We start from the raw sequence: 15,903 nt of genomic DNA, 5'->3' as shown, positions 1-15,903 counted from the left end.
AGCCTTTTAGTACACACTTCACTTTGTGCACTGTCAATTGGAATGGCCTACGTCCCTCTGTCCCTAAAAATAAACTGTTGTGCTCTGTTGGTGCATTCAGTGCTCATTTTAAAAAGTTCCTTTCTGTCTCATTCTGTGAGCTGGTGAAATAAAAATTGACTACTGCAATGAGGTGCACTAAGAACTGGAGGGCAGATCTTCTCAGGGGAGAAAGGAATGTCCATGTAAGGCTCATTTTTCCCCCTGCTTTATGTTGCAAGATGTTCTGGCCATCTTAGGGAAGAAAAGCTGCTGAGCCCATCTCTGAAAGAGAATTATTTTAATAGCAGACCTTTTGGTTGTTTGTAGTTCAGTTAGCATGTTTTTGGCTTGCATATCAAAAAGATGATTTCCTGTTTTTTAGCAGGCTCTTTCACAATTGAGCTATTAAAATTTGTTTGAAGTTTTTGTTTAATAGGTGATGCCTGCTGCAGGAGCAAACACTGAGGACAAGGCTTGGCATCCCACAGTTTCTTTAGAAGAGCACGCTCAGCACCATCCAAACACACGTCCTTCCCCTCTTCCACCATCGTAACAGATAAGATATACTACGTTTACACAGAGCATTCTGGCTGCGTGCTTCTTCCTCAGCCACAATGGGGCCACAAGAGACTTCCAGCAGCTGATTTGTAAGGATGTGTCAATGCGCTGTGGACGAGGCATAAATCTGCAGATCTGCACTCCATCGGGGCCTCCGTCATTCCTCTGCTGGGAGTACTCTGGTAACTCCTCTTGTCTCTCAGTCTCCCCGCTTTATAATTTGAGGCTACACTTACTTGCCTTATTCCTGAGAAAAGGCTGTGGACCGAGGAACAGATCAAGTGTGCAAGGATCTGGTTAACCTTACATACACATGAGCCTGCTTCAAGTCAACTGCACTACTTTGCATGCTGCAAGTTAAGCACTTGCCTCCTGGATCAGGGCCTAACTGCCTATGGACACACAAACATGGCTGTTATCCAAAGTACTGCACACACTACTGGAGGTATAGAAAGGTCAGACCAGACTGTGAATCTCAGCCACTTAGCACAGCTGTTCAGTTCACAGCTCAGCAAAGGAATGTTTCAAAACAACTAAATCTGTGCCTCCAAACGAGTCCTGACACTCCCTTGTGCATATGAGCATTTTTCCTCTGTGTAAGGTATATGCCCTTCTCTACACACAAACTCACATCCACCAACACAGCACCCGTGACCCGGCGCTGCCAAAGGCAGCCTACAAAGCTGAGCGAGAGGATGGTGTGGGGCAGCATGCAGGACTCGAGACATGCTCCTTATCCCCTCTCTCTGGGCTTGCAGGCAGTTTTCAGGTCCCGAGCAGGACTTGGGGACCAGCTGTTTCCCACAGGCAAGGCCTGTAGGCAGATGACATTCAATCCCACCTTTTTAATAGTCCCCGTTAGCCAAAAAAAGTTCATATAAGGCAAACCAAGACCCAGCAAGTACTGTCCCACACAGCCTTCTCCCTGGACACCACATCTGGACTCCTCTTCAACGCCTCCCTTTTTTCAGAAGAACAGAACCCAGGACTCCTCCCTGGAGCCCTTGTGCAGAGCTCCCAGTATCAGAGATACTGTGCAAAAAAATTCCACTTAAACATCTTCAGTCCACGTCAAGCTGCAGCTTTTAATCCAGCTTGAGGTTGTCTCCAGTTGCCGGGGGCTTCTATTCATCAGCCCTTTGTGCTGGATGCAGCAGCCCGTTCTGCTCACTTTCCTCCCTTGTCCTTCCTTACCCACCAAGACAATTAAACACAAAGAAACACCCTCATTTCCAGTCTTCTCAGCCTGCTTCCAAAGAAAAGTTTAACATCTGGAGATTGTACCCATTTCATTTTTAAATGTGAGCATTACGCTGAAATCCAGCCGTGCTTTGTATGAACACATTCACTGCATACACCTAATGTCTCATGGAGGTACAGATGCTCCTTTAATCTAGCTGGCTCCATTGCCAAAGCAATGGAAGCCTCCACAAGCTGCAAAAACACGGGGTGCAGTCTGGTGGTCTGATTCCATGGCCACCCCCATATCAAGGCAGCTTCACTGCTATCAGTTTCCAAGCCAGCAAAATCAGATCTAAGTCTAGCCTGAAAAGACACTTTTCCTACTGCTGTAGAGTCACAACCATCTGTGGAAGACAAGGCAAGGAAAGATAATGTAAACTTTGCTGGGAGATAAAGTAAAGGGAGATGGAACTGCGCCTTAGGGGTTTCAAGTAGCTAACTGCAAAAACCCTACTCAGGATGCCCTTGGCAGTAAATAACACAAGGACAAGCTGTTGAAAGCCGGAGGAGTCTAACAATCCAGCAACAATCCCATAGAATGGTGGAGGCAAGACACCTTAATCCCTTTAGGAATCCATTCATGAACTGCAAATTACACACACTTACTGCTTTCAATTTCAGAGGAGTTCCCTTTGATGCTGTGAGTAATTCCACTTTGGTGCAGACCAGCCACAAGGATTTACTCATTGAGAAACCTTATTTTTCCCAAAGTGTGTCTACAGAACATGATGAATAAAGCAGCAGGATTATAAACATCCTGCCCACACTAGGGCACGCCCACTGCCTCTTCCCATAAAGCCACAGTAGTGGAAAAAAATTAGGATGAGGTTACCGAAGGCTCCTGGGCACTGCTCTGACTTGACTCTTGGTGATATTAAAGGTAAGACCTAGAGCAGAACAAAGCTTTTGAAAATCCCCAGTGCTTTTTAAAATCTAATGCTTAAAGATTCTTCTAGAGAAGGGCATGGAGGAAAAGAGCAAAGTGGTTTTTTTCTCCTCCAAAAGTGCAGCACTGTAACAACTGTCTTTTTGTCAGCTGTAAAAAAAAAAAAAAACACAACACTGTTGTGGTGTGCCTTACAACAGGTGGCAAAACATAGCCCTGTGGCAGCAGGATGCAGGTTCCCAAGGCAGCTCAGCAGACACTCGTGCCTGTGGAAGAAACCTACATTTTTGCAGAAACTGGCTGAAGGAGTTGCACTGGCTTCTAAGTAACAGAAGTAACCAGATGTGTCCCTCAGGCTTAATGCTCCATGAACCCCATGTGGTTTTCATTTGAAAAAAAAAAAAAAAAAAAACCTCCAAAGTTTTCCGTGACAGGTTTAATGAGATCTGGCTCTTTTCTTTAAGAAAAAGAAGCCTCTATGAAAACTACATTTGCTATGCTTCTTGTAGACTGGAAAGCTAGAATGGATAACTTATTTCACTCCAAAGTCAGAGAAATGGGGAAAAAAAAGCAAAGTAAAAAAATTTAAAGGGGGGGGGAGGGGGCAGGGATTATTTCTCTTGCTACTGTGCAGTTGGCATCAATTTAAAGAAAGAAGGACAGAGACAAACCAGAGAAAAATGCCCTTGGAAGCAGGGCCACCTTGAGGGGCAAGGCACATTCCCCAGCTGCAGGGCTGGTGGCTGATCTCAACAACGTTCTCCCATCCCAGGGCAGATTTTTTCCCTGCCTCACTCCCAGGAGGCTACAGCCATGAGTACCTCCCGTATATATTCGACAGGTCCAACTGAGTCCTTCCTTCTGACAGTGTGACCAAAAACAGTCAGTGCGACCAGGCAGCCTTCTCCACATTAAGGACCATTTAAGATTAGCTGCAGGAGGGATCTCCTGAAACAGGGCTTAGAGAAAAACAACATAACAGGCAACCTTACCATATGCCAGGCCACCCTGACCTTGGGCACCACCCAAGGACTCTCGTTCAGCCCTGGATTGTTAAATCCTCACCGTGTCATTTCAGTGTGCTGATTTGGCATCAGACTTCCTTTATTTATCCTAGGCTAGTTTTCTGCTGGGTTATCTTGCTGAAAAGACTCAGACAAGGGACACAGAAATGACAGACGCCACGTAAAAGAAGACTCCGAGGGAAGGAGCAGCCACCAGCAGCACACGGCAGGACTGAGCATTTGCAGTTAGATCAGCACGGGCAGACAAGGAGCAAGCAGCCTACCTTCCTTCACAGGCACTGAGGAAATAACAGCTGCTGAGCCATTCTGCTGTTCCTGGCCTCGCAGCCTTGCATTCACTCCATTACGAACCGCTGGGGAGGCCAGCAACCATTTGCCTTCATGCCCCACTGAAGCCAAGGAACCACCCATTCCCAAGCATCCTGCATCCACATCCCGAGAACCATGATCCCGCGACTGTAGGCAGTGCGGTGCGTTAACCTCAAACACAGCTCTGGCAAGGCGTCCAGCCCAGCACGCATCCCCATGCTTCCGCAGCAGTTTCACCAAGAGGCTCCAAGAGCTGGCAGGTATGGAGATTTGGACGTTTTCAGGGCACTTTGTGGAGACCCCGAAACAAGGCTAAGGCTCAGTCCAGCACACAAGCCCCACCGTGCCAGTGCCACAGGCACGGGCTGAGGGCTGAGCTCACCTTCTGACACGTCTCCCCAGGCGCTCCCAACACACGCCTGCCCTGCCAGCCCCCGAGTTGCCAGCTGGCCACATAGGAGACTTTGCTCTGCCTGCTGCTGGTGTGGGACCATGAATAAGAACTAAATAAATGAACAAGTCATTTCCTGCGAAGCCAAACAAGCTCCCTGCCAAAGAGGTCACATACCATGCTCTGGCCTGACACCTCTCCCTAGTTTATGAGGGTAAATTCCCATATCCAGGGGTCCAGTGATTACAGCATTACATCTGGGCTAGGATTACTCTCATGCAGTTCCCGCATCACTGAAGAGGTGAGGAAAACAACTGCTCTTGTGCTTTCATTGCATGACCTCTAAAGTTTGGTTTGGGTTTCTTGGTTTGAGCAAACCTAAACATTCAAATGAAATCAGGGAGTTTTCACTTAACTCTCAGCTAGAGGACCAGGATCTGTCACACCAAGGGTCTTCAATGCTATTTTGGCAGTAAAGAGATCTGCAAGGAAAAGCCCTGTGAGGTAGGGCCCGTGACAAAGGAGTCAGAAGGGAACAGCCTACATGGTTCATCCCTGTCCTGTGAGCTTCTCCAACCAGTGCAGAGATGGAATGAGGACGCACCAGGGCATTTTCTCCCCACCTTCCCCACAGTGCACAGGATCGCGCAGAGGCTGGCTGTAAGCCTGCTGTTGTGACATGGATGCTCACAGCCGCTCATAGCCCACAAGGACTGAGCAACTGCCATCCTGGGAGAACAGCCTGAGCTCTGGATTCGGAATAAGTCTCAGGGCTAGTCAAAACGCACCCAGCAGGCCTTGCCTCACCGTTCTGAGTGCTTCACTCCTGTCAAGTTAGAACAAGACTTAAAAGCAACCCAAATCTTCCATGCTTGAATCATGCAGGCAATTCCGTTTGCTTGGATGTGCCTATCCCCATGAGTAAGGGCTGCAGAATCAGACCCAGCTTTTCCTTACCATCCTGCCAAAAACAAGCATGGACAGAAAGAAGAAAAAAATCCCACTGACTGTTGCCCCTGTTGTTTATCCTGCCTGTGAGAGCAACCTGGTAAAAGGCCTGACTCAGAAGCTTCCCTCAAAAAACCTGAATCATTGCAGTTTGAAAGATGGTCTTGCGAAAGGAAAGATCTTCTCCACTCACACCTCTCTTTACAAGTGACATCTTAAGAGTCAAACTGATGTGTGTGGGGAAAAAAAAAAAAAACAGAAAAAAAAAAACCCTCATACTTCGGCTCTTTCTGCAAGGATGGCAGAGTTGGGTAGAGTTTTGGAAGCCACTTACACTGCTCAAGTTAATGAGATGGTTTTTAGAATTTGCCTTCAGCTCCAGTCCCATTTACCAGACTGAAAAGCATAAGGCATTCCAGTGGTTGGCTACTGCGTTTTGGGTCTGTAGAGCTGGATTTACTCTCAGTTACACCTCTGACTTACCAGTGTGACTTCCTTGAAGTCAAAGCACAACCACAGATTTACACTGTGCCTGGAAGAGAGAAAGAGGCAATCCAGCTGTACTTTTACTGCTAGGATGAACTTTGTGAACTTGGATTTCTTCTTAATTTGCACTTTATACATTTTTGGAATGCCTGAGCCTTGTAGAACATAAAGGCCTCTGGAATGACCTTCATATAAACATTACAACATTACAGCACTTTGCTATTACACATCGTTTAGCACCAGGAGATCTCAAAGCGGCTTAAAAAGCAGGCTTCGTTTTAGAGACCTGGCCAAATGAGACCCGGCGAGACCAAGTCACATAGAGAAGCAGCAGAGCCACCAGAAAAGAAACCCAGAGCTTGTGCTCTGTCCTCTGGAGCCACCTGCTCCCGACAGCACACCCACCAGACACTGCAGTTACCTGCCTCCGCAGGAAGAGCCCCAGCCTACTCCTTGCAGGCAGACGCAGGCACGTCTGCCTTTGGAGAAGGGCTCAGCACCTCACAGCCCTCAGCAAACACGGGTTACCCGTGACTTCAAAAGCTGCGCTCCTCTGGATCCAGGCTGTGGCTGCCTCAGCTGGCACAGAGATGGCAACCGAGGGGAAGGAGACCAACCAAGAAAAACAGAAGCATTAAAAGCAAGAATATATCATCTAAAAGGTGATTCAAATGCGGGGTTGCTGAGCTGGCTGGCGCCTGGATGCAAAGCTTTCACAGGACCGCTCGTGCCCCACCACACCCCAGCGAATCCCATGACCAGCTTCACGGCACCATCAGACTCTGAAGACCATGTCCTCAATCTGCTGAGCACTGCCCCAGGAGCAGAGGCTGAGCCTGCTGCCCCCTGCAATCCAGCTTCAGGGATAGGAAGGGTGATGCGATGTGACACAAAGGCACTGAACTCCAGACAAAAGTTTGCATTCCCTCCTAAATCACATTGTTTTAGAGGAGAGAATTTCAAATCGCTAAATTAAAATGCATCTTTCCACCCCCTACCACGATACAAGCTCTAGAGCATGCAGGCTGCAGGCTGTGACCACCACTCCTATAGAGCCCAGCGACCTGGGTCCCGGTGACGAGGCAGCAGACCCAGAGGGTGCCGTTCAAAACTTCCACCTGCGCGACCATTCCTCTCGCCGCCTTTTTGGTTCTATGCAGCCGCCAGCACGCGGGGGGCCACATCGATCGCACCAAATGCTACCTCTCATCTACAATTTATTCTGAGCTAGCTCCGGTCACAGACAACGTGAGATGCTCTCATGAACTGAACCAAAACAGAGAGAGCCCTGACAAGGGCTAGCAGTGCCTGCTGGGGAACTTTGGGCAATTTTAATAAAGTGGTGAAAAAATTTATCTGCAGTATGGATCTCTACATTCTCTGCCGCGTTCACTCAATGGACAGAGCTCCCTTTCACATCAGCAGGAATACCATGCTGAAGAAGAGCAAAGCAGAGGATGGGAATTCACACCACCCTTCAGAAAGATGAGCGCTCCCTGTGCCCAGTTTAGAGCAGGTCTGAATTTTGCATTGCTGCACCACCTGAAAGTGCATCACACCGTGCAGGCAAGCAGTGGGCGGCTGGACTGCAGCTGACTTCTGGCCTTCGTGCGGGGCATATCAGGCAGGCACGCTGCCAGCGGCAGCCTTCGCAGGGCTGGCATGCGCGTCACACACCGGTGTACACCGCATGTGTGCCGGCAAAAGTGTACCTCAGCACACACATGCACTGCTGTTTGCTCACAACGAGCTGACATTTACCTTTCCTGACCTCACTTGCAGAAGGAACCAACCACCACCTTTGAGAAAAACACGGATAACTTTCAGAACACGCACATAAAAACCAAAGAGAAAAATCTGATTAATTGAAGGCATTAAAGTCCAAAAATTTAGAAACCCATCCAGGCACTGTTTCGCTCCATAAAACACCGTGCTCGGGTCCCAGATAGCGTTTGTGCTCTTTCCTAAACATCAGCGCAGCACTCCTCGCAGCACGCTGGACACCCCTTAAGACACGTCTGTTTATTTAAAAAGCAAATTCGAGCCGCGGAGAGGGACGCGCTGCTCCGCCGCGGGGAAACGAGCCTGGCGTGAGGGCTGCTCCGCGACCGCGAGGCGCGATGCCGGCGGGGCAGGACTCGCACCAGGACCGGGACCGGGACCGGGACCCGCCGCCTCGTGCCGCCCGCACCGCGGGACCCCGCGTCCCGGCGGCACCGCGGGCACCAAGCGCGCCCCGGCCCCGGCCCCGGCCCCGCTGCCGGTAAGTGCTGTGTCCACCCCCCTCCCCCGCCAGCCCCCGGGAACCCCTCACGGTCTCGCCCCAACGCCCGCAGGCGCCTCCCGCCGCCGCCGCTCCCGGAGCAGCCGAGGGGCCGTGGCAGGAGAAGGAAGAGGAAGAGGAAGAGGAGAAGAAGGAGGAAGAGGAGGAGGAGGAGGAGGAGGACGAGGAGAACGAGGAGGCGGCGGCGAGGCCCGGCCGCTCCCCGGAGGCAGCCCCCGGCCCCGCCGCTACTCACCACCGCGGCCGGCCGCGCAGCCGGCCAGGAGCAGAGCCAGGGCGGCCAGGGCGCCCAGCTGCCCCCGCAGCAGCTCCCCGCGCCGCCGCCGCCGCCGCTCCGCCGCTGAGGCGCCCATCGCGGCCAACGCGCTCCGCTCCGATCCCCAGCGCCGAGCCGAGCCGAGCCGCGCCGGGCGCCGCAGCACCGCCCCTGCCCGCCCCCCGCCGCCGCCGCCCGCCCCTGCGCGGCACGGGCAGCGGGCGCGGCCCGGCGTGACGGGAGGGATGGCAAGGCACGGGAGCAGCGGGGCGCGGAACCGCCCGGCCCTCTACCCGCCCGGCCCCCTCGGCCGCTCGGGGCGGTTTCTTGGGCGGGCAGGGGTGGGAGCTGGGCCCGGCGCCCCCCGCCGCGGCTCCCGGTGCGCCCGGTCATGGGTGCCACGTTGCCCGCGGCTGCCCCCGGCGTCGCGTCCTCACCCTTCGCCCGTCACCCGCTGCGACTCAGCGACAGCCCCGAGCGGCCCGGAGCCCCCCGACCTCCCGCCAGGGCGCACCGGCCTGGCCCCGCGGCAGCCCCGGCCCGTGGTGCGGCGGGTCCCGGCCGATCACCGCGGCGGGGAGGGGGACGGGACGGCCCCCTCGGTGCTCCGCTCAACCTGCGGAGCCGGCTCCGACCCGCCCTCCCTCCTCCCCTTCACGCACCGCCGCAGCAAGTGCCCGGTGGCCGCGCTCGGACCGGAGGATTGCACACATTTGAGGAAACGCCATCATCCCTGCTGCTCAGGAAGGGCGCCGAGGCTGCGTGACACGGCTGTCTGCGGGCGCACAGCGAACCTCCGGCAGCGTCCCGGTTCAGCCCGGCGTCTCCGAAACTGGAGGCACTGCGCGGGACCTCCAGGGCACCCAGCCCCGGCATCCCGACGACTGAGCTGCAGACATAAACAAGCAACGGCTGCAATCGACGGGAGGAGAGAGCACAAAGGCATGGGCTGCACTGTCTTCATTGTGAACATGCTGAATTAAATCAAAGGAGACTGATGCAATGACAGAACAGAAACCCTCCAAAAATATTTCAAATGTTTCATCGTTTCAAGTTAGAATGCTTCTGACAAAAACTTAGGCTGCAGGCAGCAGCATGGAGAACACTTTCTGGTGGCGGCCTGGCCTATCTCAGCAGCTCCGTGGCTCCCAGTGGTGCTCACAAGTTGCTCACGGAGCCCAGAAGCCTGCAGGGCGACCCTCCTGCACCCTGAATGGCCAGAGCCCACACCCGACAGGGCCACTGTGCACCACATATTGCCCTGCCCGACAGCGAAACGCTTTTTGGCTGGAGATCCACCTTTAGATCAGAGGAACGTGCAAGAAGACTGTTCCTACGGTCTAAGTATTAACCAACAGTTGCTATGCCTAGATGCACTCAGATTCAGAAATAACACATCAGCCTCATTCATCTTGACTAGTTACTAAACACTCATTAGTGGGGCCTCACTTTGGGGTTGGCCTCCCATTATGCACTTGTTCTCAGTTTTGAACGCCGCTCCTAAAGATTTATCGATTGTGCCCATACACACAACTTCGGAAATGCTGCTGCCCCCGTTGGCTCTGGGTAAGCCAGAGCCGGTTCCCATCCAGACAGTAAATACAGTGAGTTAACAGCTGACCTAGGATGTAACTATGGAAGTCATGTTCTGCTTGGTTTGTTGGTTTTGTTTTGTTTTGTTTTGTTTTTCCAGGTAGGAAAGACTACCTTCCCACTGGCAGGGCAGGTTTTATCCTATGGTGCAAAGCCTTAAATACCCTGAAACCTATAGCTCTATCAAACACTAAAATAAATCACCACAATTTATGAAAGATTGTGCCTGTCTCATTGTTTGGTCTTGGTTGATACCATGTAATAGTAATCATCCAGCTTTGGGGGGAGAGGAGGTTTGGGGTGAAAGTCATTCTCGATGACATCCAGGAGTACTATGAGCGTACTCCCAAGGTATTCCTTTTACATCTGTACCCTTTTGAAGTCTGTAACTACTTGAAAACATTACCCTGAGAGTCACCACGAAATCATTGGTCACCCTCACCCTTCTGTTCCACTGCAGAGCTGCTGGAAATACAGAGGTGTGGGTGAAAAAGAAGACCATGCTGAAAAAGAAGACCAGGAATATCTATCTGGGAAGCCTCTGTCATTTGGGAACAAATTTCCCACTCGAACACAAAATCATTTAGGAAATTTCTTACTAGTGTAGTAGACCCAATGTGCTACCTGACAGCTTGTGAAACATTTCCATTCCTGTGCAGCGTAAGACAGCAGAGAATTCCTTCTTCTCTCCCAGTGATAAACCAGTGTGTGGGTGGAGCAGGTTTTAACTAATCTGTCTGCTTGAGGAAACAGAAGGAAGATGACTCACTGTGGATGTTATTCTCCTGAAAGACAAGCTCTCACGTTTATCTTCTATAGAGCCTTCTGCAAGAAAAGAAGGAAAAGAACTAAAAAAGAAGCAGAAAGACTAACATGCTGCTGGATATATACCATGCTTTTTGACACCTTTTCCACTTTCTTCCTATCACTCTTGTTCCTCTTCTGACCATATCAGTACTCTTCGAGAAGCCTCTCCTGATCACCTAACACTCGAGTGGCAGGGGAGCTTAATGTGTCAGACTGAAGCCACCAGATCATACCTATGTACCACCCAATTCCACCTCTTAAAAAAGTAATAATAATCTGCTGATCTCAGCACTTCTTGAATGCTAACTAGTGAAACTGCATCTTAGAGACTTTACAACTATTGGAGATGTGGTGTAAGTAGCAGAATCACCACATCTTCTTCCGAGTTCCTTCTCCTTTTTAGCTGGCTTCAGCTTCAGCAGGGCTGGGGAGGGGATATAACAGCTGCACAACCCTCCAGTAACTACTCACTGTAGGATAGGAAACCGTTGCGGCTTTGAACAAATGCTCGTAGGCTCCATTCTTGTCACCTGGGTACCTGTGCGTGGTGGGATCCCACCTGTAATAAGAACCGACAGACTGCCTGGCTGAAACTCTCAGATCAGTCAGGCCAGCAACTGGCTCTGAAGTGTAAAAGGTTAGCAAGGCTGACTTGTAAGTCTCTGTCAGAGCAATGGTGTTCGAATGTGCCTTGGGGCCGATGAAAAATAACTGAGGTGCAGAGAGTTTTCCTTTGCAGTGCTTTAGTGATGCATGTGGATTCCGCACAAGCCATGACTCTGCTGCCATGTTAACTTCGCCTGAGAAGGCTATGGGAATGCTTTACTGCAGGCTCCAGATGAGGTCCCAACTAACTTTGCTAGATCCCTAGGAAGGTTCCCAGAGAGCTGACTCTCTGAGAGGCAGCATGATGCACTTTTGTTCTTTCCAGAGCCTCGTCACAGCATAAAACCACATAAAACATCGAGAGAAAACTGTGTAAATCACAGGATACAGATGTACTGAGATGACAGCCAGATGTGCCTTAGCAGAGTTAAGGAACAGTCATGACTGTTTTGGGGAGAGCAAGCAGTCTTGTGTACTTGGCATTTTCCCCTGGAAACTATGCCAAGTTCTGCTCTTCAGACCAAATAGAGATTTTCTTCTGTTTGGACTGGCAGATTACGCTCACAAAGAGCTTTCAGATCTGAAGGAACATATTTAGGACTAATGCCAAGCAGCATCTTTAGGTAGTCACTAGCCAGCGAGGCTCCAAACCGCCAGGTGTGGCGATCTCAGGCCGGCGGGCAGACACCTGGCAGCATCTGAGGGCAGCACTTTGAGCCACTTCTGAGAACCCAGTGGGGCCCGGACAGCACCGCGAGGCCCTCAGGACAGCTGCTGCTGTCGAGCCTTGCCCAAGCTTCCGCAGTGCCATAAGATTATGTGGTAAGCATTGCCCAGGTCCAGAGAGCAGCCCGAAGGGTCTGCAGGGCAGAAGCTTTGCTGCTGTCACCTTTCACACTCGCAGAACTGTTGCTGGAGACCCATCTGCCTCAGGCAGTCTAGGCAGAGCAGAGCGAAACATCAGAAGGTTTCCTTGGGCTGGGTTTTATTTAGTTTGTGGCCTTACTTTTTCACCACAGTTTGTGTGCCATCCCACCAAGGCTCTGGCTATGCAGAAGCCTTCACCATCTCATCTTACACATCAGCTGGTTATACGTATGCTTTAAGCAGTTTATTGGTTGAAGCCCAAGACTGAAGGCAAAAGGCTATCAGCAGGACGGTGATAGCTGGGCATGGTTGCTTTTCTCCTGAGAAGTACGAGGGGTTGGTGTAAACCAGCTGTTTAACCCACAAGCCTTAGGCACATATCCTCTTTGCAAACCTCAAAGAGGACGCAATTAAATACGCTGCCAATTACCACGGATGGTTACTCCCTCCTTCCTGAAGAGGATCTCCTGGTGAGCAGAAATGCTTCTATGAGTGATCCTCCTCTGCTCCCATGCAAAGTTAGCTGTCTTAACGCAATTTCCTAGTGATGCTGCTTTAAGGAACTCTAGCTGCGTTGCACTGAAGCAGGTCAGGGAGCACACACACTCCATCCACGGGCGAGCCACAGGGCAGTCACTGCCAACTGATGGCCAGCAGCCGAGGTGTGGGATGTCTTCAGGTAGCTGGTGGGCAGCACCACTGGAAGGGACGATAAACCCTTTCAATTGTGTGCTCCTACTCAGGGCCCATGGCAGTTCAAAAGGTTGATATGATTTCCATTTAAGAACAGTTTACAGCAGTTTGGGCTACACCTCTTCCCATTTGATTTAAGAGCATTTAAATAAGTTTGCATCTGCTTACCTAAAACAGCTAAAGGTCATACCTTTGGATAATGCTGTGTCTTCCTTACCTAGGAGGAGGCTGGCAGTTCTCCCATCTGAAAAGATTGAGTAAATGCCTGTGCTTATGTGCTTTGGGGGAATTCAGGGTTTTAAGGAGGCATCACTATAATACAAAACTTACTGCAACCAGAAGGTGGCCCACCTCCACCCAAAAGCTAATACGACAGCCTCCCCTTTCTCCCGAGAGGAGCAGAGGCCATGCCTCTGACTGATTCACCAGCTCTCCAAGCCAGTTGCAGAAAAGAAGGGCTGGGAGCACTTTGCCAAAGCATGCGAGCCCTGCCAGCACCACAGAAGAGCAGCCCTGGCCCTCCTGCTGCGCTGGCTGGACAGGTGGTGGAGGCAGAGCAGGAGGCCGCAGGGGTGGGAGGTGAAGAGGTGGGGAAGTGCTCAAAGGTGCTGCAGTGATCCAGCAGAAATGCCAGTGGGAGGAACACATCTGCCGCACACATGGAGCTCACCACAGTGCCCACAGCCACCCAAAAGCCACCGGCATCCTGCCATAGGTGGCACCAGGGTGTCTCAGAGCTGTCCTTGCTCGGCTGAGTGCTGAGGACCAGGAGATTGGCCTCTTCTGGGTCACTGAATTGGGGAAATGCCCACGGGAAATGCAGAGAGAACAAGTCCGAGCAGCATGTCAAACCGAGGCATCTTGTCTGTTCCCAGAGCACACACGTGTCCGTAATCGCTGTTTTGTTTCTCCCTCCCATTGGTGATGGTGGTGCCTGTTGCACAGGAGGAAGCAAAAGGGAAAAGCTCTCTGTCTTTCAGCTGTTTAGGAAAATAAACAAGTGTGACAGAGCTGACTCCTGGGTTGCCTTCTCTTGGAGGCTTTTTTTTTTTTTTGGTTGTTAAAGGAGGGCAGTATCTTTTGGCTTTATTATGCCTTTTTTTTTTGTTGTTTTCTCTGATTCTCTAAAGCTTTCCCTGTCCTTTCTTTTCCTTGACTGAAGATTCACAATTAAACATATTCATTAACAGGAGAAAGAGATAATGTATTTCATATATATTCTTGTCCTTTTTTGAGGCTTTGATATTTTTTCTTGCTGTTCTTCTCCACTTGCACTCATCTCTAGGTGTCATTTTCCCTTTCTGAGGCCAGCCAGGGTGTGAGCTGAACAGGATTGGAAAGGTGCCAAATGTGACTGTACTCCTCTTCCTCCCCATGGTGGTTGCACCCCTGTGGCTTAAGACAGTCATTAATGTGAACCCGGGGGCTTCGCCTCCCCTGCTCAGGGCAAGAGGACCAGCCCAGCTGTGTTGCTTGGAGGAGGGGCTCAGGCCATCTCCCTGCAGAGAAATGCTGCTAACCGAGCCTGCAGGCTGCAGAGCCATGCCAGCATCTCCCAGGCTGGTGGGCACAGCGCTCATGCTGCCACGCGGGGACTGGAGCACTGGTGGCGGCAGCATCCCAGCGCACTGCTGCATGGAGCTGGGCATGTGTTGCCCCTGGGGTGGGCAGGGCTTGTGGGGCTAGCGCCTCGACGGACAGCCTCCAAAGTGTGAGAATAGTCTCACCCCTCATCAGCATCAAGCCACAGCCGCAGCACTGCCCAACCCAGGGGTCCGTCACTTGCCCAGGCCTGCCTCAGCACCTCGCTCCATCTGGCAACCGAGGATCCTCCTCTGCCCTCCACAGACACTGCTCTCCACTCGCCGTGCCATGCAGAGGCTCATCTGTGTGGTTAAGCCTCTGCTATCTGCATATATTTGGGAATATCTTGTATTTCAGTGGTGAGGAGAAGTAATTATTGAATTGAATCTGCAAAGCATGCAAGCCAACTAGGCTTCTTTCAGGATGAAAGAGGCAATAAAAATGCTGGTATTAATAGAAAAATATTTGTTCCTTCATGGGATATCAGGGCTTCCTGTGGTTTGAGGTTACGCCTTGCATAGTTTGTTGCTGAACACCTCGGGATGACTCTGCTTTCCTCTTTTTCTTTCAGCAGCCAGCTCATCTGCTCTCAAACCAATGATACAGTTTACACACATGGCAATTCTGTATCTCCTTATCAGATGTCCGCTTGCACTCTGCTCTACTTCCGCAAGCACGCGCAGGTGCAGAATGGGCTGGTGGGATGCCTGCATGCATCATGCCTTGATGAAAGGCTGAAGAACAACACGTGATTGATAGAAAAGCGTATTGAGAGCTGCTATTCTCCTGGCCTGATAACAGTAGAAAACAGCAACATTTGAGAAATTAAAGGGAAGAAAATTCAAAACCAAATGCAAATAAAATTCTATCACGCACAGTGAAATTAGCCTGAAGGACCCATTGCTCCAGTAAGTTGGTTTCAAGGCCAAAAAAATCTCTGAAATGCAAAAGAAGGTTGGCTCACTGTGTAAACATTTTAAATAGCAGTGTCAGAATTAATCCTAACATTACGATATCCAGAGTTCCCAGTTTACAGCTTGTCGAAGTCCTAGAAAAGAAAGATCATCCAGAAATCTAATGTGAAGTTCAGGTCACCCCACGTCCATCTGCATGTTTACTGCCAAAAAACTCCGCGGTGCTCAGCAGTGGTGCAGCTCAGCAAACTTTGTCCTCCTCAAGAGCCACATGGGTCCAAGACAACCAGAGAGCTGCAGAGCGGCTCTGGGGAAACATGAGGTGAGGATGCCACAAGGACCTGCCAAGAGGACCATGCATGGCACACGTTCTCCCTTCCCTGGCCCTGCTGCTGATGCTCCTACTAATGCAGACAGGGATGCAGCTGGTCCT

General features: G+C 51.1%; 1 protein-coding gene across 8 annotated transcripts in view; it reads right to left on the bottom strand.

Annotated features, from left to right (window-relative positions):
• Positions 1–15,903, bottom strand: part of LOC118257452 (sodium/potassium/calcium exchanger 3-like) — a 310,704-nt gene that overhangs the window by 267,061 nt on the left and 27,740 nt on the right. For 7 of the 8 annotated variants that reach the window (XR_007708050.1, XM_035565467.2, XM_050709801.1 and 4 more), the window contains exon 1: positions 8,386–8,566. The exons of the other annotated variant lie outside the window; for it this stretch is intronic. Coding sequence is in view for 6 of the 7 variants with exons in the window: in XM_035565467.2 (XP_035421360.1) it covers positions 8,386–8,503 (118 nt within the window). In the remaining variant the exon portion in view is untranslated. Of the gene's footprint in view, positions 1–8,385; positions 8,567–15,903 lie in introns of those variants that run through there. 8 annotated transcript variants of the gene reach the window in all.

Source organism: Cygnus atratus, chromosome 3, assembly GCF_013377495.2.
Source record: "Cygnus atratus isolate AKBS03 ecotype Queensland, Australia chromosome 3, CAtr_DNAZoo_HiC_assembly, whole genome shotgun sequence".
In the NCBI taxonomy this organism is placed as follows: domain Eukaryota; kingdom Metazoa; phylum Chordata; class Aves; order Anseriformes; family Anatidae; genus Cygnus; species Cygnus atratus.
This window is presented reverse-complemented; position numbering and strand designations above follow the sequence as displayed.